Source organism: Eretmochelys imbricata, chromosome 19, assembly GCF_965152235.1.
Source record: "Eretmochelys imbricata isolate rEreImb1 chromosome 19, rEreImb1.hap1, whole genome shotgun sequence".
Taxonomy (NCBI): domain Eukaryota; kingdom Metazoa; phylum Chordata; order Testudines; family Cheloniidae; genus Eretmochelys; species Eretmochelys imbricata.
This window is the reverse complement of record NC_135590.1, coordinates 19816650-19843457: the sequence shown is the minus strand read 5'-3', so window position 1 is coordinate 19843457 and position 26808 is coordinate 19816650. Positions and strand designations below refer to the sequence as shown.

At 47.0% G+C, this 26808-nt stretch overlaps 1 protein-coding gene across 2 annotated transcripts in view; it reads left to right on the top strand.

Annotated features, from left to right (window-relative positions):
* Positions 1 to 1300: 1300 nt before the first annotated feature.
* KDM1A (lysine demethylase 1A) overlaps positions 1301 to 26808 on the top strand; it is a 185349-nt gene continuing 159841 nt past the window's right edge. For both annotated transcript variants that reach the window (XM_077838122.1, XM_077838121.1), the window contains exons 1-2: positions 1301 to 1628; positions 22206 to 22371. In XM_077838122.1, coding sequence (XP_077694248.1) covers positions 1362 to 1628; positions 22206 to 22371 — 433 coding nt within the window. In that variant the 5' untranslated portion in view covers positions 1301 to 1361. The remainder of the gene's footprint in view (positions 1629 to 22205; positions 22372 to 26808) is intronic.

The window sequence follows — 26808 nt, the reverse complement described above, 5'->3', positions numbered from 1 at the left end:
GTGAGTGAGCTGTAGCTGTTGGTTAGTCTCTAAGGTGCCACAAGTCCTCCTGTTCTTTTAGCTCTCATGGTGACTCACTGCTGGGAACCCTTTCCTGGAGTTCGGTGACTTAGGCACCAAAGCTGTTTTTTGTGAAAATGAATTAGGCACTTGCCTCATTCTGGAGGTGGCGTTGTCAATTTCCCTCTTAACCCTTAGTGGAATGATTGCGAGTATCCACCCGGAACGTGAACAGCCTGGGTTCCTAGAGCCCTAGAGCCGGAGGAAAGGAGGGACCCCTAGTCTGAGCGCCCCCGTGGGGCAGGCCGCTGGCGGCAGCCGCCCACTAAACCCAGCGACGGAAACGAGACCCAAGTATCACAGCCCACAGGCCCCAGACTGTTACGTGCCACAGGCAGAGAAGAGGAGGCTCCGAGGGGCCCCAGTGGTAGGGAACTGTCCACTGAGGTGCATCCAGGAAGTCCTGGCAAGCGACCCGCGTCCCAGCCCGCAGAGGACGGTGACACGCGCCAAGCTCGCTGCCGATCTGAGCTGGGGAGAAATTTCCTCCCGACCGCGCCTGGGGCGAGCTACCAGAGCCGTGAGCCAGCCAGGCGCCGGAGAGAGAATCGGTGCCCGCTCAGCGCGCACGCCGCCCAGGCAGCCAGGGTCGCACCGCGCTGCTGAGAGCGGCACCTGGTCTGCGGGGGCCCCGGCACCGCTTTCACCTCATTCACCGCAGCCCTTCCCGCCCGCCCGGACCAGGACCCCACGTCCCGCTGCAGCCAACTCTGAGATCAAACCAACCAAAACCGGAGTCCGCGGGGACGAGGAGAAAACCCCTGTCGCCGACGCGACTGCGGGGGGCGCAGCGGGGAGATGCCGTGACGCGGGGGCGGGGCCATTGCGTGGACGCAGCGGGGGCGCGACGTGACGCGGGGGCGGGGCTGTGGCGCGGACGCGGTGGGGGCGCGACGTGACGCGGGGGCGAGGCTGTGGCGTGGACGCGGCGGGGGCGCGACGTGACGTGGGGGCGGGGCTGTGGCGCGGACGCGACGGGAGAGCGACGTGACGCGGGGGCGGGGCCATTGCGTGGACGCAGCGGGGGCGCGACGTGACGCGGGGGCGGGGCTGTGGCGCGGACGCGGCGGGGGCGCGACGTGACGTGGGGGCGGGGCTGTGGCGCGGACGCGACGGGAGAGCGACGTGACGCGGGGGCGGGGCTGTGGCGCGGACGCGGCGGGGGCGCGACGTGACGTGGGGGCGGGGCTGTGGCGCGGACGCGACGGGAGAGCGACGTGACGCGGGGGCGGGGCTGTGGCGCTTGCTCGCTGGCCCCTTTGTCCGGCTCGCTGCAGGCGGCGCGGAGCGGGCTCGAGGCGATGCTGTCGGGCGGCAAGAAGGCGGCCGAGGGCGGCGGGGAGAGCGGGCCGGAGGTGCCGGTGCCGCCGCCCGGCCTTCCGGGTTCGGAGGGCGGCTCGGGCGCCGGGGGCCCGGAGCGGACTCCACGCAAGAAGGAGCCGTCTCGGGCTTCTCCCCCGGGAGGCCTGTCCGAGCCGCCAACCGCCATCGTCGCCCCCGGCCCCGAGACAACGGGCATCGCCGAGACACCCGAGGGCCGGAGGACCAGCCGCCGCAAGCGGGCCAAAGTAGGTGCCGGCCCGGGCGGGCAGCGCTGGGGCCGTTCGTCCCGGCCCGCGTAGGGGGGCTGGCTGGGCTCGGCCACCGGTCTCCGGGCAGAGGCGCTGTCGGGAGCCGGATCAGCACCGCGCAGCCCTGCCCCTTCTGCCCGGGCTGCGGCTAGCCGGGGCCGGGCTGAGCTGCTCGGCCGCGTTCGGCGCGGCCGGGCTCTGTCCCGGCTCCCGGCCGGGGCCGGGCTGTGAAATCGCGCCGCGCGCCCGGCCTGTGTCTGCAGGCTGGGCAGGATCCCCCGGAGCGCCGCGGGTCAGGGTGTTGGGAGCGGCGGACGCTGAACGCGCGGGTGGGGAGAGACGCCTCGAAAACAAATGATAGGAAAGGGTGGAAAGGGTGGAAGTCCCAGGCATGCGGCACAGGATAAAGAGAGAACCCGCTGGAAAGAAGTAGATGGGACTGTCGAGCGTGCTATGTCGTGCTTGTTGCAAAAATGCTTTTATTTCAAATGTTATACGGGATCGGCAACTACTATCAAGAAGTAAAACTGCATTTTTGGCGGGAGGGGGGGGAGGAGAGATGAAGCCCCTGAGGCTACAGAGTCCACTCCCTCTTTTTTTGTTCTTCTGCTACTATAGGTAGTGAAGTTGCGTGGGCATTCGTGTTCAAGTCTCAGGGTAGGTCTACGCTACAAAATTGCACTGGCGCAGCTCAGCCGCGTAGCCAGGTGGAGGGAACAGGGGACATAAGTATGCGAAACTAGAGAGAGCCAATGCAATAACCAATGCAGTGTTCATACATAGCCAAAGATGATATAGTCTGATCGATCTCTTAACAGGTGGTCATCAATAGAGGAGTCTTCCCACCCTATCCATAGCAGGGGATCCTTTTTATCCTATTATGACCATGCCTGACAACTTATCCATATGCAGGAGAGTACCAATCTCCTTTTCCTTATCTGAACTATATCCTATAGTTTTTTGGGGCGCTCTGTTTCTCATAGGTTGTTTTTTTTAGTTCTCGTATTCTCATATCATCTACATGCACATGTTTCCATGGTAATCTGCAGTCAGCACAACTTACAATGACGTAACAATCAGATGTCTTGCTGTCTGGATGGGTACATGTGGCATATTTTCCCAGAACATCACTTGCAGGGCTCATTCTTTACAGTAATCTTATAATTTCACTGGCACGGGGTCATTCCTGGGTCACCTACTTATGTCAGGCCTCCTTAAGCCTGAGGCCCAGTGTGGCTAAGATGAAATCTTACGGCCCTTACTTAGCCTGTAGGCCCTTGTGTTACAGCTTTGCTTTACTTACATGCTTCTACATGCTTGTCAATCTTATAATCCTGTCTACTCATATCTGTATCTACGACTTAAATCTAGGCCTCGCTCATTGGTTATGTATGTAATAACATGAGTTTGCCATATCAATAGATAACACAATTAAATGGTAACATGAATTAATTGGCTACAGTTCTTAAGCCAGGAGCACCTGAAAACCCTCCTAGAGGCTCCAAATGTGTCATCTTGTAATACTGTTTTGGAGTGTTTCAAAGACTTTATCCTCAAAGTTTGTCACTATTCACCACTTTCCGTGCTGGAGTCAGGGAAGCATTAGCTGTGCCTCGTAAGAATGCATCTGCACTGAGTTCAGTGATACCTGTGCTCTGTCTCTAGTGGATGAAAGTCGGAAGGCCGATCGGAAACCCTTGGAACTGTGCAAGTGTAGTTCGCTTTCATATGCGAACCTATGCTACCAGTCCTTGTGTTAGAGGCTGCACCAGTGTTGACTTCCATCACAGTAGTAAAAACTGCAGATGAGTCTCCGCTAGTGGTGTTTTACACTAGGGCTACTGCTGGTTCAGCATCTGAACCAGTGATAGGATCAGTGGGAGTTTTTTTTTTAAATTCCTTAAGCGTAGATACAGCTACATAAATAACAGGAATAAGAATAGTTTCTTTAATCACGTTTAGGGCTCCGTGTTTGTCACTGATTCCGTGACTTTGTCTGACCTACGTAACTTCTGTGGTGGCTAGTGTGGCTGATGGCAAGGATGGAGCAGCCCCTGGGCCAGCCACACCGGTTGCTTATTGGCGGAACTCTTTACCAGTCTTAGGGCCCTGGGCTGGGACCTGGTGGAGCGGGGTGGGCCCAAGTCCCCCTACTCCGGCTGCCGTTCTCCTCCCCCCGAGGAACACCCACAGTGGCTCTGTTTGACACGAGGTGTAATCAAACCCTCGTCCGTAGGGAGCTGGTCCCAGCTCCCGAACCAAATGGATTCCAAATACACCTACAGTGCGTTTGTGAAGATGTGCACTCTTAGCTCACTGCCTGGGTGGCCTTGGAGACCTCTCACCATAGTGTGGCTCTGCAGGTTATCCTGGGATGAGACTGTCTGTGGTTCTGGGACTTTTTATAGGACTGCGCCTGTTACTCGCCAACAGGGGAAACTGACAAAAGAACACTGAGTGGTCTCCTCAGATACAACCAGGGCGACAACCCAGGGGAAGGGCCTTCCCCCTATGGGGAAACAACAGCTGTATTACCCTCTCAGGCAGGTGCAACTGTGGACGACACCCAGGCTGAGCATCCAACCCTTAGCTGAGCCTTGGAGCGGGCCATAGGGGCCAGGAAGAGGAAGACACTCTCTGGACACCGCAGGGACCCCACTTCAGGGTATGGCAGGACCTTCTCTATCATGTGGTGGAACAATCCCAGATTCATAAAGTGCTCTGACAGCTGTTAGATCTCTGGAGGTTCTGCTGGGGCCTCTTGCCCATTTGGTGCCCTGGGCCAGACACCTGGGAAGGGAAAAATCCCTCCAGAGGGTGGCAAGGAGGTTCTTCTGGCCAAGCATCCATCGGGGAAGGTATGAGATTACTGTGAATCATGCCCAGTATGTCAGGGTACTGGACTGAAGGGAGTGCCAAAAGCTCCCATTGTTCCGCTGCCTGTGGATGGGATGCCCTTCGAGCATATAGGGCTAGATATAGTAGGCCGCCTTGAGAAGCGCACGAGTGGCCATCATAACATCCTGGTTATCATGGACTATGCAGCCCAGTCTCCTGAGACTGTCCTCTTGTGATCCACCACCGCCCTTAAATTTGTGGCGGAACTCATGAAGGTTTTCACCCGGTGTCACCGTGCCTCTGTGGGTCACAACTGAGAATACCAAATTCAGGACAAGGTGCTGGGGAAAAAGGGCAGACACACTGCATAACTGGTGGTTATTCTTCCATGAGACATACCAAACCAGCAACAAAACTAAACTTCTGTCTCACCACCCTGACTAACAAGAAGTCAAAAGTGCAGCCTCCTTAGGTATTCCAGTTCTGGATTCAAACCCAGACACTAGACTTAATGATGAGTGGTTGTTTAAAACCAATTTAATCAAACAAAAGGGTGGTTCTGATCCCAAAGGACCAGCCATGTACCCAAGTCAGTATACAATTCAGATCTTACCCAATAATCATGCTGTTGCCAATCCTTTAGTATCTAATATCTAAAGGTTTATTTATAAAATAAAAAGAAAGGTGAGAGTTAAAATTGGTTAAAGGAATCAAATACATACAATAAATGCAAAGTTCTCAGATCAAGCTTGTAGCAGTGATGGAATAAACTGCTGGCTTAAGACAAGTCTCTGGTTGCTTCCAAATCATTGGAAGGTCCTAAGTCCCTTGGTTAGAATGCTCTGTGCTCCTATTAGTACAAGTTCATAGTCCAGAGCAGGAAAGGGGCAAAATGGAGATGTTTCCAGGGCCTTTTATAGCTTCTGCCAAGTGAAGGGAAACCCATTGTTCTAGTTTGTGGAAAATTACAGGTACTGAGATGGAGTTTGGAGTCACATGAGAAAGTCACGTGTCTATGCGTGTTTTGCTTAGTCACAGAATCATAGAAGAGTAAGGATGGAAGAGACCTCAGGAGGTCATCTAGTCCAACCCTCTGCTCAAAGCAGGACCAACTCCAACTAAATCATCCAAGCCAGGGCTTTGTCAAGCTGGGCCTTAAAAACCTCTAACCAAGGAGATTCCACCATCTCCCTAGGGAACCCATTCCAGTGCTTCACCACTCTCCTAGTGAAATAGTTTTTCCTAATATCCAACGTAGACCTCCTTCACTGCAACATGAGACCATTGCTCCTTGTTCTGTCATCTGTCACCACTGAGAACAGCCCAGCTCTATCCTCTTTGGAACCTCCCTTCAGGTAGTTGAAGGCAGCTATCAAATCCTCCCCAACACTTCTCTTCTGCAGACTAAATAAGTCTAGTTCCCTCAGCCTCTCCTCATAAGTCATGTGCCCCAGCCCCCTAATCATTTTTGTTGCCCTCTGCTGGACTCTCTCCAATTTGTCCACATCCTTTCTGTAGTGGGGGGGAGCCCAAAACTGGACTCAGTATTCCAGATGTGGCCTCACCAGTGCCGAATAGAGAGGAATGATCACTTCCCTCGTTCTGCTGGCAATGCTCCTACTGATGCTGTCCGATATTCTGTTAGCCTTCTTGGCAACAAGGGCATGCTATTGACTGTCATCCCGCTTCTCAACCACTGTAATCCCCAGGTCCTTTTCTGTAGAACTGCCACTTAGCCACTCGGTCCCCAGCCTATAGCAGTGCATGGAATTCTTCCATCCTAAGTGCAGGACTCTGCACTTGTCCTTGTTGAACCTCATCAGATTTCTTTTGGCCCAATCCTCTAATTTGTCTGGGTCCCTCTATATCCTGTCTCTACCCTTCAGAGTATCTACCACTCCTCCAAGTTTAGTGTCATCTGCAAACTTGCTGAGGGTACAATCCACACCATCTTCCAGATCTTTAATGAAGATATTGAAGAAAACTGGCCCCAGGACCGACCCTTGGGACTCTCCGCTTGATACTGGCTGCCAACTAGACATGGAGCCATTGCCTACCTGTTGAGCCCGATGATCTAGCCAGCTTTCTATCCACCTTATAGTCCATTCATCCAGCCCATACTTCTTTAACTTGCTGGCAAGGATACTGTGGGAGACGGTATCAAAAACTTAGCTAAAGTCAAGGAATAACACATTCTCTGCTTTCCCCTCATCCACAGAGCCAGTTATCTCATCATAGAAGGCAATTAGGTTAGTCAGGCATGACTTGCTCCTGGTGAATTCATGCTGACTGTTCCTGATCACTTTCCTCTTCTCTAAGTGCTTCAAAATTGATTCCTTGAGGACCTGCTCCATGATTTTTCCAGGGACTGAGGTGAGGCTGACTGGCTTGTAGTTCCCCAGATCCTCCTCCTTCCCTTTTTTTAAAGATGAGCACTACGTTAGCCTTTTTCCAGTCATCCAGGACCTCCCCCGATCACCATGAATTTTCAGAGATAATGGCCAATGGCTCTGCAATCACACCCGCCAACTCCTTTAGCACCCTTGGATGCAGTGCGTGGACTTTTGCTCTCCATGGACTTGTTCTCATCCAGCTTTTCTAAATAGTCCTGAACCACTTCTTTCTCCACAAAGGGCTGGTCACCTCCTCCCCATTTTGTGCTGCCCAGTGCAGTAGTCTGGGAGCTGACCTTGTTTGTGAAGACAGAGGCAAAAAAACCATTGAGTACATTAGCTTTTTCCACATCCTCGGTCACTAGGTTGCCTCCCCCATTCAGTAAGGGGTCCATACTTTCCTTGACCACCACCTTGTTGCTAACATACTTTTAGAAACTCTTCTTGTTACTCTTAAGATCTCTTGCTAGCTGCAACTCCCAAGTGTGATTTGGCCTTCCTGATTTCACTCCTGCATGCCTGAGCAATATTTTTATACTCCTTTCTGGTCATTTGTCCAATGTTCCACTCCTTGTAAGCTTCCCTTTTGTGTTTTAAGCTCACCGAAGATTTCTCTGTTAAGCGAAGCTGGCCGCAAGCCATATTTGCTATTCTTTCTGCACATCGGGATGGTTTGTTCCTACTCCCTCAATAAGGCGTCTTTAAAATACAGCCAGCTCTCCTGGACTCCTTTCCCCCTCATATTAGTCTCCCAAGGGATCCTGCCCATCAGTTCCCTGAGAGAGTCAGAGTGTGCTTTTCTGAAGTCCAGGGTCCGTATTTTGCTGCTTTCCTTTCTTCCTTTTGTCAGGATCCTGAACTCAACCATCTCATAGTAGAAGTCATCACCCATACCTTAGAACGTTCACAGGAAAGTCCATTAAGTGTAGATAGGCATCTCCCATGGTCCATTGTGAGTTGTGTTCTTTGATGGGCCATTCAACTTGAATAGTTCCTTCACAATGTGCTGGCTAAATATCTTGTGGGTGCTACCACATGAGCAAACATTTGAAATACAGGTACATAGTTAATATTCATAACTTCAGACACAAAAATGACACGTGCATACAAATAGCATAATCATATTCAGCGAATTGTAACCTTTCCATAGACACCTTACTTGACATACTTTGTACAAGATTTGTTGCAATTATATAACAGCGGTAGCAACCATGATCCATAAAAATTGATATAGGAAGGGGTTCCCCAGACACTGCTGAATAAATCATTGGAACTTCCCATTCTTGGTTCTGTATTACTACAGATTCTAATTCAATATTAGAAGTATGAGTGTATAACAGAAATGGTTCATCAAAATCATGTTTGATTAAAACAGGCTTCTTTGTCAGGTTGATTTTGGAAGTAACAATATTGAATTTCTTTACAAACCCAAGATAAAACTTGGTTAAACCAATAGTGAATTGGATCTGTTCTTGCAGCATAATTCCTGTATGTGTCATGTGATCTTGCCAAGAGCAAATAAAAATAACTAATTTATCCATAGAAGCTTCGACAAGTGTTTAGAATCCAATTAACATTGTCAGTGTAGATATTAGTGTTCTCTATAGTGTAGGTATCTTTGCATTAGCCATGAAAGCAATGTGGTGGTTTGTCTCGGTTTCCCCTTTCGCAACGCATATTAGGTGGGTAATGTCTTTTCTGCTGTGAAAAGTTCCAAGACTGGTTACAGGCATTAACTTTGAAATATCAGTATCACAAGATCTTTTAACATAGAGTGTGTTCTTGTGAATCACTCTTAACATGTTCAAGGTTTGTTTTTTTTTAAAGATCATGCACGTTGTACAGTTTTACAGTTTTTGGTATCAGCAACAAATTAGTCATGAGTTAAAATTAACATGAATATTAACATCAAATCTATCAAGTGTACATTTATTTACAAACATTTTTGTCATGGCATGCTTTTGGCTTAATACCATTGGGGTTTTGGCATTTTAGGATTAATCCATGGCTTCCATTAGCAGGATAAAGTTTTTCCTTTCTTCCCTGTCCTGGAGGGTCAAATTCTGAGTTTTCTTGCTTAACAAAATCCATTGGCTGGTTAGGTGCGTCCTCCCTGCTAACAGCTATGGGCCAATCTTTCTCCCCCCGTATTATCCAGATAATTTACATCAACACAGACATTAGCTTGTTTACTAGTTTTCAGATTTTTAACCATTACCAATTCCAAGGCTGGATTCTGTCTTAAAGAGATGCCGTCCATTTTCACTAGCATGTTAGACTTAAAGTTCTTTTGTTCTTTCATTACCGACCTCTGCTTCCACATGGAATTAGATGTTGAGACTACAAGACATATCCAAAGTGTCTGCAGATGTTTGCCTGCCATCCCCTGTATTCTTGAGAGATTAACTGCACAGCTGTTCTGCTCTGCAGATTCAGCTACCCAGTCTTTCCGCTGAACCTGAGACCATACTGATTCTTTGAGTAAACAGTCTGAGACATTCATGTTCCCACAATATTGTCTCCCCAACAAGCTGGTCAAGCACAGCCACTTGGTTGTCATAGGGCTGTTCAAATTCCCTGACAATTTTCATTCCATCTGACACCTTCTCTAAAATATTCACACTGGGTCTTTCTAAACCAAAGTCGGTAGATCCATTTTCAACAGAAAAATTCTGGCTATTAAGAACTGAATCAAATCTCTCAACAAATAAACTGTTGCCTACTACAGGCAGAAATCGACCCTGATCTACCTCAATTCACTTCCACATCCCTCAGTTACAGCAAGCTGCTTGCAAAAACTACTATGTGGGTTCTTCTCCTTAGGAGCTTCTTTAAGCAACAGTCCATCTTTCCTAGAAATTGTGCTCTTCTCCTCTTCAGCTAGGACTTGCTTCAAAGGAACATTTTCCTGAGCAATAAGACTCTTTCTGGGTTTCACTTAAACCCGGAATCAATTCTGATACAACTGATAAAGTTTAACCATCATAGGTTGACAGGCTTCTTCTGTCTGCTTCAGAGACAAATAGCTAGAGAGAGACACTTTTGCAGCAGACGCACTGCTGTTCTTAACAGACAAACAACTGGAGATATCCTTTCCTTTGTCCCAGCACCCATGGCTGATTTCAGACATATACTTGGAAAGTGGGACAGGTTCCTTAACAGGCAAGTTGCCACTCCCAACTGAAAAACTGCAATTCTCCACAGATAATGGCTCATCCTATTGAGCTACCTTAAGCAAATTACTTTTGCCTTGTTCAGGCTTACTTTCACAAGCTTTACTTGCCAACAATCCATCACCCATCAAGAATCTACCCTTTTCTCCCTCAAGTAGGGCTTTAACCTGACCATCAACTTTAATCTGCTCTAGAGAAACATTTCCTGATCCATGAGTTATCTCTGTGCTTCATCTAATTCCAGATTCACTCAGACATTCAGAAACTTCATTCACATATAAACTGCTTTTCTGCACAGACAAAGAGCTATCTTCCTCAGACAAACATTTGGAGAAATCCTCCATGGGCAAGTCATTGCCCCTAATATAGACAGGGTCAGGATCTTCCCTTTCTTGTGACAGGTTCATGATATTAACTTGGCTGAACAAAGCTTTGGGGATGATATTACTCAAAAGATCTGTAGGCAATAACTTCCATACACCAGCTATAACTTCATGTTTAGTACCATTTCATTCAAGGTGGATTCTGGCTAAAGACACATTTACAGTAAACTCATAGAGGATTATAATCACATTTTGACAAGCTCTGCCTTAACTAAAGTGATGTTAGAAGCTGTAATTTTCCCTAAACAGCTTTTACCATTGATTTGTACACATAGAATCATAGAATATCAGGGTTGGAAGGGACCCCAGAAGGTCATCTAGTCCAACCCCCTGCTCGAAGCAGGACGAATTCCCAGTTAAATCATCCCAGCCAGGGCTTTGTCAAGCCTGACCTTAAAAACCTCTAAGGAAGGAGATTCTACCACCTCCCTAGGTAACGCATTCCAGTGTTTCACCACCCTCCTAGTGAAAAAGTTTTTCCTAATATCCAATCTAAACCTCCCCCCCTGCAACTTGAGACCATTACTCCTCGATCTGTCATCTGCTACCGTTGAGAACAGTCTAGAGCCATCCTCTTTGGAACCCCCTTTCAGGTAGTTGAAAGCAGCTATCAAATCCCCCCTCATTCTTCTCTTCTGCAGATGTCAAGGTTCCTCCCCCACTCTGAACTCTAGGGTACAGATGTGGGGACCTGCATGAAAAACCTCCTAAGCTTATCTTTACCAGCTTAGGTCAAAACTTCCCCAAGGTACAAAGTATTCCACCCGTGGTCCTTGGAATGGCCGCTACCACCACCAAACTAATACTGGTTACTGGGGAAGAGCTGTTTGGACGCGTCTTTCCCCCCAAAATACTTCCCAAAACCCTGCACCCCACTTCCTGGACAAGGTTTGGTAAAAAGCCTCACCAATTTGCCTAGGTGACTACAGACCCAGACCCTTGGATCTTAAGAACAATGAACAATCCTCCCAACACTTGCACCCCCCCCTTTCCTGGGAAATGTTGGATAAAAAGCCTCACCAATTTGCATAGGTGACCACAGACCCAAACCCTTGGATCTGAGAACAATGAAAAAACATTCAGTTTTTTACAAGAAAACTTTTAATAGAAAATAGAAGTAAATAGAAATAAAGAAATCTCCCCTGTAAAATCAGGATGGTAGATATCTTACAGGGTAATTAGATTAAAAACATAGAGAACCCCTCTAGGCAAAACCTTAAGTTACAAAAAAGATACACAGACAGAAATAGTTATTCTATTCAGCACAATTCTTTTCTCAGCCATTTAAAGAAATCATAATCTAACACATACCTAGCTAGATTACTTACTAAAAGTTCTAAGACTCCATTCCTGTTCTGTCCCTGGCAAAAGCAGCATGCAGACAGACACAGACCCTTTGTTTCTCTCCCTCCTCCCAGCTTTTGAAAGTATCTTGTCCCCTCATTGGTCATTTTGGTCAGGTGCCAGCGAGGTTACCTTTAGCGTCTTAACCCTTTACAGGTGAGAGGAGCTTTCCCCTGGCCAGGAGGGATTTCAAAGGGGTTTACCCTTCCCTTTATATTTATGACACGCCCCCCAAATCTCAGCTAGGGTGAAACACTGGCTGGGATTTCTTCCTGGAGCTCTAGGAAAAACAGAGTTAATAAGACACATGCATCTCTAAATATACTACCAAGTACATAAAGACTAACAATATTTTCCACATCTTAAGGACGATTTTAACCAGTTGATTCTGGGAAACTTTCACGGGAGAGTGCATCAGCCACTTTGTTAGAAGCTCCTGAGATGTGTTGGATGTCGAAATCAAAATCTTGGAGAGCTAAACTCCACCGAAGAAGTTTTTTGTTAGTTTCTTTGACGGTGTGAAGCCATTTTAGTGCAGCATGGTCGGTTTGCAGGTGGAAACGCCGTCCCCAAACATATGGGCGTAGCTTTTCCAGAGCGTAGACAATGGCATAACATTCTTTTTCAGTGACTGACCAGTTGCTTTCCCTCTCAGACAGTTTTTTGCTGAGAAACACTACAGGGTGGAATTCTTGATCAGGTCCTTTTTGCATTAAAACTGCTCCCACACCACGCTCGGATGCATCTGTGGTTACTAGGAACGGTTTGTCAAAGTCTGGGGCCCTTAGTACAGGGTCAGACATGAGTGTCGCTTTAAGCTTGTTAAAGGCCTTCTGACACTTTCCGGTCCACTGAACAGCATTTGGTTGTTTCTTTTTGGTTAGGTCTGTCAGTGGGGCAGCGATTTGGCTGTAGTGCGGTACAAATCGTCTGTAATAACCGGCCAAGCCTAAGAAGGATTGAACCTGTTTCTTTGACTTTGGGACAGGCCACTTTTGGATAGCATCCACTTTGGCCTGTAGGGGGCTGATAGTTCCTTGACCCACCTGGTGTCCAAGGTAAGTCACTCTGTTTAGGCCTATTTGACACTTCTTAGCCTTAACAGTTAGTCCTGCCTCCCTTATGCGCTCAAGGACTTTTTGTAGATGTTCCAGGTGGTCTGCCCAGGAATCCGAAAATATGGCCACATCGTCAAGGTAGGCGACTGCATATTCTCCTAATCCCGCTAGGAGACCATCTACAAGTCTTTGGAAAGTGGCGGGTGCATTTCGCAGCCCGAAAGGGAGTACATTAAATTCATACAGCCCGAGATGTGTGATGAAGGCTGACCTTTCCTTGGCAGATTCATCTAGCGGTACCTGCCAGTACCCCTTTGTTAAGTCCAAGGTAGAGATGAACTGGGCCCGTCCCAGTTTCTCTAACAGTTCATCTGTGCGTGGCATTGGATAGTTGTCTGGGCGAGTTACAGCATTTAGCTTACGGTAGTCCACGCAAAAACGTATTTCCCCATCTGGTTTGGGAACTAGAACCACCGGAGATGCCCATGCACTTTCAGAGGGGCAGATTACACCCATCTGTAACATATCCTGGATCTCCCGTTCTATAGCAGTTTTAGCTTGAGGAGACACCCGGTAAGGTTGGACCCTAATAGGGTGAGCATTACCTGTGTCAATGGAGTGGTATGCCCGTTCAGTCAGTCCTGGGGTGGCTGAGAACGTTGGCGCGTAGCTAGTGCACAGCTCCTGGATCTGCTGTCGCTGCATACGCCCAAGGGTCATGGAGAGGTTCACCTCTTCCACACCACCAGCACATTTCCCTTCGTAGTAGACACCTTCAGGCCACTCAGCATCATCTTCTCCCTGGGCTGTAAACTGACAAACCTTTAATTCTCTGGAATAAAAGGGCTTTAGAGAATTAATATGGTACACCTTAGGCTTTCGGTTGGAGGTGGGGAATGCTATGAGATAATTAACAGCTCCCAGGTGCTCCTGGACCATGAATGGCCCTTCCCACGATGCTTCCATTTTATGGGCCTGGAGCGCCCTTAAGACCATGACCTGGTCTCCTACTTTGAAGGAACGCTCTCTGGCATGTTTATCATACCAGGCTTTTTGCTCTTTTTGAGCATCCTGTAAGTTTTCTTTAGCAAGGGCTAAAGAGGTTCGGAGGGTGTTTTGTAGGTTGGTTACAAAGTCCAGAATGTTAGTTCCTGGAGAAGGTGTAAATCCCTCCCATTGCTGCTTCACCAACTGCAATGGCCCCTTAACCTCACGGCCATATACAAGTTCAAATGGGGAAAACCCTAAACTGGGATGTGGTACAGCTCTGTAGGCAAAGAGCAACTGCTGCAACACTAGGTCCCAATCATTGGAGTGCTCATTTACGAATTTACATATCATGGCCCCCAAAGTTCCATTAAACTTCTCCACCATGCCATTTGTTTGATGGTGGTAAGGAGTGGCAACCAAGTGATTTACCCCATGAGCTTCCCAAAGGTTTTTCATAGTTCCTGCCAGGAAATTAGTCCCTGCATCTGTGAGGATGTCGGAGGGCCAACCTACCCTGGCAAAAATGTCTGCTAGTGCCTGGCATACACTTTTAGCCCTGGTGTTGCTTAGAGCTACTGCTTCCGGCCATCGGGTGGCAAAATCCATGAAAGTCAGTATGTACTGCTTTCCTCTGGCTGTCTTTTTCGGAAAAGGATCCAGAATATCCACAGCTACTCGCTGAAATGGAACTTCAATGATGGGGAGTGGTTGTAGAGGGGCTTTGACCTGGTCTTGGGGTTTTCCCACTCTTTGGCACACCTCACAAGACTGGACATAGGTAGAAACATCCTTGCCCATTCCCTCCCAGTGGAATGACCCCCCCAAACGGTCTTTGGTCCTGTTCACCCCAGCATGGCCACTAGGGTGATCGTGGGCTAAGCTCAAGAGCTTGGCCCGGTATTTAGTTGGAACTACCAACTGTCTCTGAGGATGCCAGTCTTCCTGGTGTCCACCAGAAAGAGTTTCCTTGTATAAAAGTCCTCTTTCTACAACAAACCTGGATCGATTAGAAGAGCTGAGAGGCGGTGGGTTGCTCCGTGCCGCCGTCCAAGCTCTCTGGAGGCTTTCATCTGCTTCCTGTTCGGTCTGGAACTGTTCCCTTGATGCTGGGGACATCAGTTCCTCATTGGATTGTGGACCTAGGCTTGGTCCCTCTGGAAGCGATATAGGGGATGGAGCTGTTTCTGTTGACTGTGAACCGCTCTCCGCTGGTGCACTAGGTTGGGATTCAGGCTCCGGCTGAGCCTCTTGTGTAGGGTTATCGGCTGCTGCCAGTTCAGGTTCGGTGGGGCCCTCTGGTGTTGAGGTTGCAAGTACTGGATTCAGTGCTGGCACGGGGTCTGGTGTTGGTTGTTCGGCTGGTTCCGGTTCTGGGACTGGTTCCGTCTGGGTCTCTGGGACTGGATCCACTACTGCTGTTGCAGACATTGGCCTGGGGTCCGGGTCCATCACCTCTGACTGGGTCCTGATAGAAGTTTCCGGAACAGAGCTAGGCCTCACGGCTTGTTTAGCCTGGCTGCGGGTGACCATTCCCACCCTCTTGGCCTGCTTCACATGATTGGCCAAGTCTTCCCCCAACAGCATGGGGATGGGATAATCATCATAGACTGCAAAAGTCCACATTCCTGACCAGCCCTTGTACTGGACAGGCAACTTGGCTGTAGGCAAATTGAAAGAGTTGGACTTGAAGGGTTGAATCGTCACTTGGATCTCTGGGTTGATTAAATTGGGGTCCACTAAGGAAGCATGGATAGCTGACACTTGTGCTCCGGTGTCCCTCCACGCGGTGACCTTCTTCCCGCCCACACTCACAGTTTCCCTCCGCTCCAAGGGTATCTGGGAGGTATCTGGGCCTGTGGACCTCTGGTGTGATTCCGGTGCAATGAACTGTAATCTGTTGGGGTTCTTGGGGCAGTTGGCCTTTACATGCCCCAGCTCGTTACATTTAAAACATCGTCCAGCTGACGGGTCACTGGGGCGAGGAGGGTTGCTGGAGAACGGGGTGGCAGGACGATAAGGGGTCTGGAGGGTTCTTTGGGAGGTAGGTGGGGCCTTGGGCGGCCCCCGGTAATAGGGTGTGGTCTGGGGTGGTCCCTTCTGGTCTCTGCTCCAACTGCGACCAGTTTTCTTCTTCTCTGCCACCTCCACCCATCTGGCTCCAATCTCTCCTGCCTCGATTACAGTTTTGGGTTTCCCATCTAGGATGTATCTTTCTATTTCCTCAGGAACACCCTCTAAGAATTGTTCCATTTGCATTAGGAAGGGCAAATTTACTGGAGATTCAACACTTGCTCCTGATATCCAGGCATCCCAATGTTTCACAATGTGGTAGGCATGTCGGGTAAATGACATGTCTGGTTTCCACCTTAGGGCTCTGAACCTCCGACGAGACTGCTCGGGTGTTATCCCCATTCTGACTCTCGCCTTGGATTTAAACAGTTCATACTTGTTCATGTGTTCTTTAGGCATTTCAGCTGCCACCTCAGCTAAGGGTCCACTGAGCTGCGGCCTCAGCTCTACCATGTATTGGTCAGTAGAGATGTTGTACCCAAGGCAGGCCCTTTCGAAGTTTTCTAGGAAGGCCTCAGTATCATCGCCTGCCTTGTAGGTGGGGAACTTTCTGGGATGGGAAGTGGTACTTGGAGAAGGATTACTAGGGTTTGTTGGGATATTCTGCTGAGCCTTTATCTTCTCCATCTCCTCCACATACTTCCTCTCTTTTTCCTTCTCCTCCAGTTCTTTGTCCCTCGCTTCCATAGCTCTCCTGTGAGCAGCCGCTTGGTGTTGTTCTGCTTCTCTCGCTGCCTCCCTTTCTTGTTCCTTCTTCAGCCGCATGAGTTCTATCTGTCTTTCATGTTCCCTTTGTCTTTCCTCAGCCTGAAATTTGGCTAATTCCAGCTGTAGTCGAGCTGAGGATTTGGTCATTCTAACCTCTCTGTTTTTAACTAACTTTACACCCGAGGTTTAGAAATAAACAAAAAAAAAACTTGGCTGTAAAATTTTGCTGTGCTGGAATAGAATACCTATTCTCTGATAGTGATTGTCAGCCTACAGAAAAAGACAATTCCCTTGTCTCTGCTCTGGGCCCAACTTAAAGCAAAAAACCTCCAGCTACTTGGAAACCTGCTTACCCAGCCCAAAGAAAAAAAAATTCCCTTTCAAACCTGTGCTCCTTGTAAAACAAAAAAATCAAAATCCAAAAAAAAAACCCCCTGCCACTTTTGTCTCCAGGCAAATGGGTAGAGCACACACCCCCTATTTACTTTTAGGAAGGAAAAAAAAAAAAAACCTCTGGGTTGGAAGACTGTGAATTTCCCTGCAGGAGTTAAGTACCCTGCCTCCAGGCAAAGAAAACCTGCAATTCACAAGATAATCCCCTTTTGTCTCTGCTTGGCCACAAAGCAGAGAAAAACAATCTGCTTTCAGTTTCAACTGCTTTCCAAAGGAAAAAAAAAATTCCTTTTTAAAATCTGTATTTCTAGTTCAAAAAATCTCAACTGGATCTCAAAATGATTTCAGGTTAATCCCACCACTATGCCACCATGTCAAGGTTCCTCCCCCACTCTGAACTCTAGGGTACAGATGTGGGGACCTGCATGAAAAACCTCCTAAGCTTATCTTTACCAGCTTAGGTCAAAACTTCCCCAAGGTACAAAGTATTCCACCCGTGGTCCTTGGAATGGCCGCTACCACCACCAAACTAATACTGGTTACTGGGGAAGAGCTGTTTGGACGCGTCTTTCCCCCCAAAATACTTCCCAAAACCCTGCACCCCACTTCCTGGACAAGGTTTGGTAAAAAGCCTCACCAATTTGCCTAGGTGACTACAGACCCAGACCCTTGGATCTTAAGAACAATGAACAATCCTCCCAACACTTGCACCCCCCCCTTTCCTGGGAAATGTTGGATAAAAAGCCTCACCAATTTGCATAGGTGACCACAGACCCAAACCCTTGGATCTGAGAACAATGAAAAAACATTCAGTTTTTTACAAGAAAACTTTTAATAGAAAATAGAAGTAAATAGAAATAAAGAAATCCCCCCTGTAAAATCAGGATGGTAGATATCTTACAGGGTAATTAGATTAAAAACATAGAGAACCCCTCTAGGCAAAACCTTAAGTTACAAAAAAGATACACAGACAGAAATAGTTATTCTATTCAGCACAATTCTTTTCTCAGCCATTTAAAGAAATCATAATCTAACACATACCTAGCTAGATTACTTACTAAAAGTTCTAAGACTCCATTCCTGTTCTGTCCCTGGCAAAAGCAGCATGCAGACAGACACAGACCCTTTGTTTCTCTCCCTCCTCCCAGCTTTTGAAAGTATCTTGTCCCCTCATTGGTCATTTTGGTCAGGTGCCAGCGAGGTTACCTTTAGCTTCTTAACCCTTTACAGGTGAGAGGAGCTTTCCCCTGGCCAGGAGGGATTTCAAAGGGGTTTACCCTTCCCTTTATATTTATGACAGCAGACTAAACAATCCCAGCTCCCTCAGCCTCTCCTCATAGGTCATGTGTTCCAGTCCCCTAATCATTTTTGTTGCCCTCCGCTGGACTCTTTCCAATTTTTCCACATCCTTCTTGTAGTGTGGGGCCCAAAACTGGACACAGTACTCCAGATGAGGCCTCACCAATGTCGAATAGAGGGGAACGATCACGTCCCTCGATCTGCTTGCTATGCCCCTACTTATACATCCCAAAATGCCATTGACCTTCTTGGCAACAAGGGCACACTGCTGACTCATATCCAGCTTCTCGTCCACTGTCACCCCTAGGTCCTTTTCCGCAGAACTGCTGCCTAGCCATTCGGCCCCTAGTCTGTAGCGGTGCATTGGATTCTTTCGTCCTAAGTGCAGGACTCTGCATTTGTCCTTGTTGAACCTCATCAGATTTCTTTTGGCCCAATCCTCCAATTTGTCTAGGTCCTTCTGTATCCTATCCCTCCCCTCCAGCATATCTACCACTCCTCTCAGTTTAGTATCATCTGCAAATTTGCTGAGAACCAATCTACACCATCCTCCAGATCATTTATGAAGATATTGAACAAAACCGTTCACTCTAGGAATTTTCCATTACTACTCCCATACGTAGCTTTGGCACAGTTTTTATGGGGTCACCTTCTTCTGAACTCACAGTAACAGCATTTACAGCAGTTCCTGTCGACTTTGGATCTAACAAAGGAATATTGGCAAGTTCCCCTGATGCTGAACTCTCACCCTAAGACGGCCTTTCCGACACCCTTTGGCTTGTACCAATTTATAACTATGCCGTTTGGACTGCCTGGAGCACCTTCCAGCTGCTCATGGACCGACTTACAGTCCCATGTGTAGTACGCTGCTGCCTACATTGATGACATTGTCATGTACAGTATCTGTTGGGAAGACCATCTCCAACGCCTATCTAGTGTGCTCCAAGCTGTTAAGGACACGGGACTCACGGCAAACCCCTCAAAGTGCAACCTTGGACAGAGCAAGGTGACGTACTGGGGATAGACCATGGGGAGGGGACAACTGCAGCTCCCTGGTCGACAAGGTACAGACCCTGTGAGATTGGCTCATCCTTACAATGAAGAAGCAGGTGCGGCAATTCTTTTCCCATATCAGATATTGTTGTTTTGTCCCAGACTTGCGATCTTGGCAGCCCCACAACGGATTTAACTAGAAACTCTCAACCCCAGGGCATTCAGTGGTCCGCTGAGTGTGAAACAGCCATTTGGACGTTGAAAGAACTGGGTGTATCAAGACCTGTTCTCTTGTCAGATTTCTGGAAATCCTTCATTTTAGAGATCGATGCTTCAGAAGTGGGCCTTGGGGCTGTATTGTCGCAGAAGTTGCCAGGGAAGAACACCTTGGGCTGTACCTAAGTCGCAAGTCCACTGTTCAACTATTGAGAAGGAGGCCTTGGCCGTTAAATGGTCCATAGACACTCTGTAATATTATCTGTTAGGAAATACATTCCGATTGGTCACTGACCATGTGCCCCAACGCTGGTTAAATAGCATGAAGGACACCAACCTGTGGATCATGTAGTGGTATCTTGCCCTGCAGCCATATGACTTTCAGGTACTACATCGCCTCGGGAATGTGCATGCCAATGCTGATTTTTAATTTTTTTTCCCCCCCAGGATAGGTGGGGTAGGGGGAGAGGAAGAGCCCCCAGTTTCTTAAAGGGGAGAGTGTGTTACAGTGTGAACTCACTATGCACTGGACGGGGAAGGGTTAACTCTTCACTGTGGGCTGAGGAAGACATGCCTCCACATACTGGGCATACTCCAGGTGCAACACTAGTATAAAAGGGAGCAGCCGAGCTCACTCTGGGCTGACCTTTGGGGAGGAAGGATGCTCCTTGCTGGCTCCAGCCCCAGAGCAGCTGGAACCCCTGACCATGGAAGCCAGAGCTGCAGAGACTCAGACTGATGCCCAAGTGCCACTGGACGCCAGAGAGGGATCCGAGTCACTGGGAACCATGTGTGCCAAGAAGCCCAGAGACCCTGACGATGCCTCAACTACAGCTCCAAAAGTTATGGTAGGAAGTGGCCCGGGGGAACTAGCTATAGTCCAGTGAGAAGTTGATGAGTTTCGATTGGAGTCCTGTGACTAAGTGGTGGAACCCTCTGTTGCTGTTAGGGGCCAGGGCTGGATCCAGACAGCGTGGATTCTAGAACAGTAGAGACCCAAGAGGCATGATGTTTCTGAGCAAGTGTCAACCTGAAAAGCCAAATCTCTACATTTTAAACTGCCTTTCTCCGCTGGTAAGAGCGTAGCCCATTCTAACTTCTTTTAACTTTTGTGTTAATGTTTTTATGAATGACACTATTTTAGCACCTTGGAAATTATCTTAACTTTAAAGGAATCTGCCAGAAGGACTTCCAATTTTGTGAGTGTAAAAGGCTTGCAAAAGGCTTGTAAAAGGTGTAAATAGCCCCTAAATGCTTCCTTTGTAGCCATAATCTTCATTTTTCCAAGTCTAGCTTATTGACAAATATCCTTCTTGTTCATCTAGCAGCAATTTTGGCTTTTCAGGAGTCCAAAGAAGATATGGTAAGATCTCTATTGGACTTTGTCAAGCATGAGTGAATCTGACACACCTGAAAGCTCCCTGTGTTGTGGTATTCATGGTCTCGACAAAGCTCCTTTTGAGTCACTCAGTGTCTGTGAGCATTAGTTTCTTATAAAAAGAAAAGGAGTATTTGTGGCACCTTAGAGACTAACCAATTTATTTGAGCATGAGCTTTCATGAGCTACAGCTCACTTCATCAGATGTATACCGTGGAAACTGCAGCAGACTTTATATATACACAGAGAATATGAAACAATACCTCCTCCCACCCCACTGTCCTGGAAGGTAATTTCCTTGCTGACTGACTACAGCTCACAGAGTGAGCTACTTATAGTGACTGACCATCTTATACCAAGTTTTATAGGGATGAAGTGATGCTGCAGTTGTATCCTAAATTCCTTCCTATCTTTTTCTGAGCTTTACAAGAGAGGTGCAAGAGTTATCTGAGCTCAAAGGTGTGTGAGTTCTGTCTTTAGTGAGCTAATCATCCTGCCAGCACTGCCAGCATTCCTTCACATGCATGCATATCCATGCCAGTGAAGTCCTATTCTCAACTTGATGTTCAAAGAGCCCTTAAAATCCGCTCTTGTGTTGTGTTCATTGACACAGTTTTCTGCCAGGCATTTCTCTAAGTGAAGTTTCCTAGTCTCCTGTCTTTAAAAAAAAAGTTTAAATTCTTGAATGTCATTTCATACAGTTTTCTCTTGTTCATCTTAATTTGTGCCTTCTGTTTTTTGTGAGGAGGTCTGTTTTCACTAAGTGGTTTTTATCTAAAAAAAAACCTTATGGTTTTTCTTCAGAAAATCTTCATTTGATCTAGCCATTGCTTCATGCTCCAAGGAAACTTTTTGGGTTAGGGGATCTGAGATACTGGTAGTTGGAATGTGTGTGATGGAACTTGCATTCAGTTACTTCTGTCTGAGGATCAAAAGCCCTGAGAGTGTTTTTACCCTGTGTAGTGCTAAAACATCAGCCCTAATAGAGGGATTCCTGTTTGGAGTCCTTTTTCAAAGAAGAGTTAACAGGTAATATCCCATGTTTTCTAGTGGGCATTCTGGGAGCTTTCCAGGAGGTTTTCTCAAGGATTCACAATTCTATAGGAGCAGGTATGAGACCTTTTAGTCCTTTTGCTGTGGTCCTGTTCTAAACTCTCTCATAAGCTGGCAAATTTTTATCGCAAAACTGTCATCTTGCAGTATCTAAGACTAGGAGGATCACCACTTTAAACTGAATTTTTATGGGTGGTTTCTTAACATCGTTTCCAGTGCCTGGTTTAGTAGTAAAACCCACTGTCTTGTTGGGCATTGATTACCCTGTGATTGTGCTGTTTGCAGGTGGAGTACAGGGAGATGGATGAGAGTCTTGCAAACCTCTCTGAAGATGAATATTACTCTGAGGAGGAGAGAAATGCTAAAGCTGAGAAAGAGAAAAAGCTACCACCACCGCCACCACCGGCCCCTCCAGAAGAAGAGAATGAGAGCGAGCCAGAAGAGCCATCTGGTGAGTGGTGAACCAGCTCTCCTAAAGGGTAGCACTTGCACTGTTTCAGTTGCAGAAACTTGTGGTCATTCAGATATAGCATCATGACCACTGGGTTCAGTTTAGATCTAGTAGGAAGGAAAAGGATGTCTGTCCTGTGAAACTTTCTTTGCTGGTCTGTTTGTGAAAAGAAGCTAGACAAATTCATCAGAGCAGATTGATACAAGACTAGAAGATGGCAATGCGCATGATGAGACTGCAAACTGAGACGAATCTTTAGCACTAGATTTTCTGTCTTTGAATGCTTGTCTAGATAAACAGCTGCTGTCTCCTAGGCTGGCACATCTGCTCATATGCAAATATTCATTCTGTTTGTCTTCTATGGAAAAAGATGCCAGGAATTATTGGGTGAATTCTATGGTGTGTGCTATGCAGGAGAGCAGACTAGTTCAGTGATCCTCAAACTGTTGTTCGAGACCCCAAAGTGGGTTGCGACCCAGTTTTAATGGGGTCGCCAGGGCTGGTCTTAAACTTGCTGGGGCCCAGGCCTGAACCCTACTGCCCAGGGCTTAAGCTGAAGCGTGAGCCCCACAGCCTGAGACTGAAGGCTTCAGATCTGGGTGGCGGGGCTCAGGTTACAGGCCCCCCCTACCTGAGGCTGAAACCTTTGGGCTTCAGCTCTGGTCTCTTTCTCTCTCTCCCCCAAGGCAGTGAGGCTCAGGCTTTGGCTTTGGACTTCCTGCTGGGGCAGTGAGGCTTGGGCCCAGCCTCTCCCGCCCAGGGTGGCAGGAGTCAGGCAGGCTCAGGCTTCGGTCCCCCCTCCTGGAGTCATGTAATTTTTGTTGTCAGAAGGGAGTCACTGTGCAATGAAGTTTCAGAACACCTGAACTAGATGATGATAATGGTCCCTTCATGCTTTAAACTGCAAATCTGTAGGCTTGTATTTTTATATTTCTGGACAAATAATGTTTGCATAAACCTTACTGCTTTCTTCCCTGCCTTTTGGTAAAGGTGAAAAATCCCCTTTAGAAAAGGGAACAGGAGTGTAAGTGCGCTTAGACTTTATATTTATGAAATTGTGTGGCTGTTTTCTGTGCACTGTGTCAATCCTAGCTTCTCAGAAGAAAGCATCTATAAGGCATTTACTGGTAGTTAAGAGTACGAGTGCTGCTCAGTACATGCTCTGTGCCTCCAGGTTTACCCAAAAAAATATTTGCCCATGTATTGCTATATCTCCCTTTATGAATTAAGGCATTTTTTCCTAAATTCCGCCTTCAGGAGAGAGGCTTTAAATGTGTAGTAGCTTTTGGTTTTACATTTCAGTCATTGCCTGTGTAACACTTGTAGTCTTGTCAGTTATCTGTTGATATAGAGAATTCTTGATCTTCCTCCCATGCTGCTCCTAATCTGCTTCTCACAGAGGATCTCGACTGAGCTTGCAAACCATTGAGGTTGCGGATGGACCTTTTCAACTTGACATTAGTTTGATGAGGAATATCACCTAAAGCTTCAGTAAATGTTAAACTTTTAATTGTGTGTGACCTGGGTGATGCTAAGTAGAACCTGAACCCTGAAATCTGTCTGCTCAGGCAATAGGAATGTGCCCCAGTCCTGGAACATAATACGTCGGGGGAAAAGAATTTTTGTAGGAGTGAAAAAGTTTAGTTTAGTGATTTAGTTGGGGTTGGTCCTGCTGTGAGCAGGGGGTTGGACTAGATGACCTCCTGGGGTCTCTTCCAACCCTAATCTTCTGATTCTAAGTTAAAATGATGAAGATTTTTATGTATACAGTGATGCTGTAGCTGTGTTGATCCCAGGTTATTAGAGAGAGACGTTGGGTGAGGGTAGTACCTTTTATTGGACCAATTTCTGTTAGTGAGAGAAATGAGCTATTGAGCACACACAGAGCTCTTCTCCAATAAAGATATTCCCTCACCCATCTTGTCTTTTACTTCATTATTGCCAATCTCTTCCAAAAGTGTCATTTTAATATGTGCAATTAAGCAAGTCTGCTGAGTAAATGCTTGTTAGAATACATTGCTTGGATGTAACCATCATTTTCAGTACAAAATTAATACATTTCACATTTGCTTTTAAGATGCCACTAATTCACTATGTATGTCTAAGCATGACCCTTGGGTACAGTTCTGTGCACACCCAAAACAGCACTCCCAGTGTAGTATATCACAGGAGCAAGAAAATTGTTGAGAATTGGCAGTTTGACATACACCTATGTACAGATAAATGTCTACACTGCATGTTTCTTTTGGCTTCAGGTAGAGTACATACCTGCATAGTCCTCCCCCCGTGCCCCCCCAGCACAGGTATGCTAGTAGTGTAGCCAGTGAGGCGTGGCTTACGTGAATAAAGAAAGACTAAAGGGTGTGGGTAAGAGTGCAAGTAGGTACCCTGCCCTACTTGCTTTCTATTTACCCAAGCCATGCCTCCGTGTCCACGCTGTTATTTTTAGCTGCTGCTGTAGCCTTTCCCTGATGCCTCCCCATTGCCAGAGCCTTTCACTGACCCATGTAGCTTCAGATGGAAGCAGCCAGCTTTTCACTGCAGCACATAGCTACACATGTACATGTAGCTATGTGCCGCAGTGAAAAGCTGGCTGCTTCCATCTGAAGCTAAGTGTTGTCGTCAGTAGTGTATAGTATAGCTGAAGTGTTAGATGTACAGTAACTCCTTAATGTTGTAGTTATGTTCCTGAAAAATGCTACTTTAAGTGAAACAATGTTAAGCAAATCCAATTTCCCCATAAGAATTAATGTAAACGGGGGTGGGGGGGAGAAGTTAGGTTCCAGGGAAAAAATTTTCACCAAATAGAAGACTTTTATTTATTTATTTTATTTATTTATATAACACACACAATAAATTTTAAATAAACAATTTAATACTGTACACAGCAATTATGATTGTGAAGCTTGGTTGAGGTGGTAAAAGTCAGAGGGTGGAATATTTCCCTCGGAATGCCTTGCTGCTAAATGGTGAATTTGCACTTGGCTGAGCCCTGAAGGGTTAATACATTGTTGTTAATGTAGCCTCCCACTCTACAAGGCAGCACAAATGGAGGGAGGGGAGACAGCATGGCAGAGAGAGACAGACACGCAGTGTGTGAGAGAGACACTCGCATTGCTGACCTGCATTTTTAAGTAGATCAGCAAATTGAGACAACAGGTGCTGCCAGCAAACTCCCTCCATCCTGAGCCCTGTTGTGTCCCCCCTGCTCTGTGGAGATGGGGGTACAGGAGCAGGGGGAGTGGGACACCCTGACATTAGCACCCCTTCCCCGCACTCCCCCGCATGGCGAGCAGGAGTCTTCCGGGAGCAGCTCCAAGGCAGAGGGCAGGAGAGACAGCTGAACTGCCCGGCAATTGATAGCCTGCTTGGGCGGCTTCCACACAGGAAACTTAAGGGAGCAGGGAGCTGATGGGGGGGCTGCTGGTCCACCCTGGTTCTAAGCCCCCACTAGCAGCTCCAAAGTCTTGCTCTTTTTGTAAGTAGTGGACAAAGCAGGTGGTTGCCAAACAGTGTTGTAAGAGAGCATTGCTCAACTTTAAATGAGCATGTTCTCTAATTGATCAGCAACAAAACAATGTTAATCCGGAGGACTTTAAGTGAGGAGTTACTTTATCTTGAATGTGCTATATTCCAGGCTGTTTTGTCCTATCTTTGTTGTATTAGCTGCCCTTGGAACATGCAAAAAACATTGACACATGCTGAACTTGTGAAAAAAAGACTGTAACTAGAAGAGCTTCTTCCCATAGCCAATTTCTAGCCTTTTTCGCTCTTATATTCGTAAAATATGCCTAAATATGCATTTTGGTGAGCATGTTAGTCTGTCTTTTTAGTTGCTAGGGTACAGCAAACATAAAAAATGAAAATGTTTGCTGCTCTGCTGTGAGTGTAGTCTTGCTGAAAACTCTTCATCGAAACAATACTAGCAGCAAACTCAGGAATTCTGTTCCACGTTCCATTGGTAGCTTTTTCCAATGTAGATTTACTCATTGTGGTAACATGTCTCCTCCCATTCACCTCAGCATGAAATTTAAAGCTTAATTAGGAATATTATGTTAGGAATAAAAGCTTATAAGGAAATTAAATGCGGAAAGTACAGTAATGGTAGATTAGCATTGCACAGCTAAAATTAAAAAATCAGAAAATGCAGAATCTAGTTTCTGCATCACTGTTAACTTGGCTGCATTGCATGACCTGTGTTTTATTATACTTAGTATTATAAACAAATTTTAATGGATATATGTAAGCAAGAAAAGAGGACTAGGAAGTAAAATAGGTACGAAGTGGACAAGTTGATCTTACTGTAAGAACATTTTGCATTTCTTAACAAATTGTAAATTTTGCAACCTTATTATTAGCTTTTCATTTAACAATGAAAACCATTTTGCAACCTAGCTATTTGTTTACTATCTCTTGGAACAGCAAAGTAAAGACAAT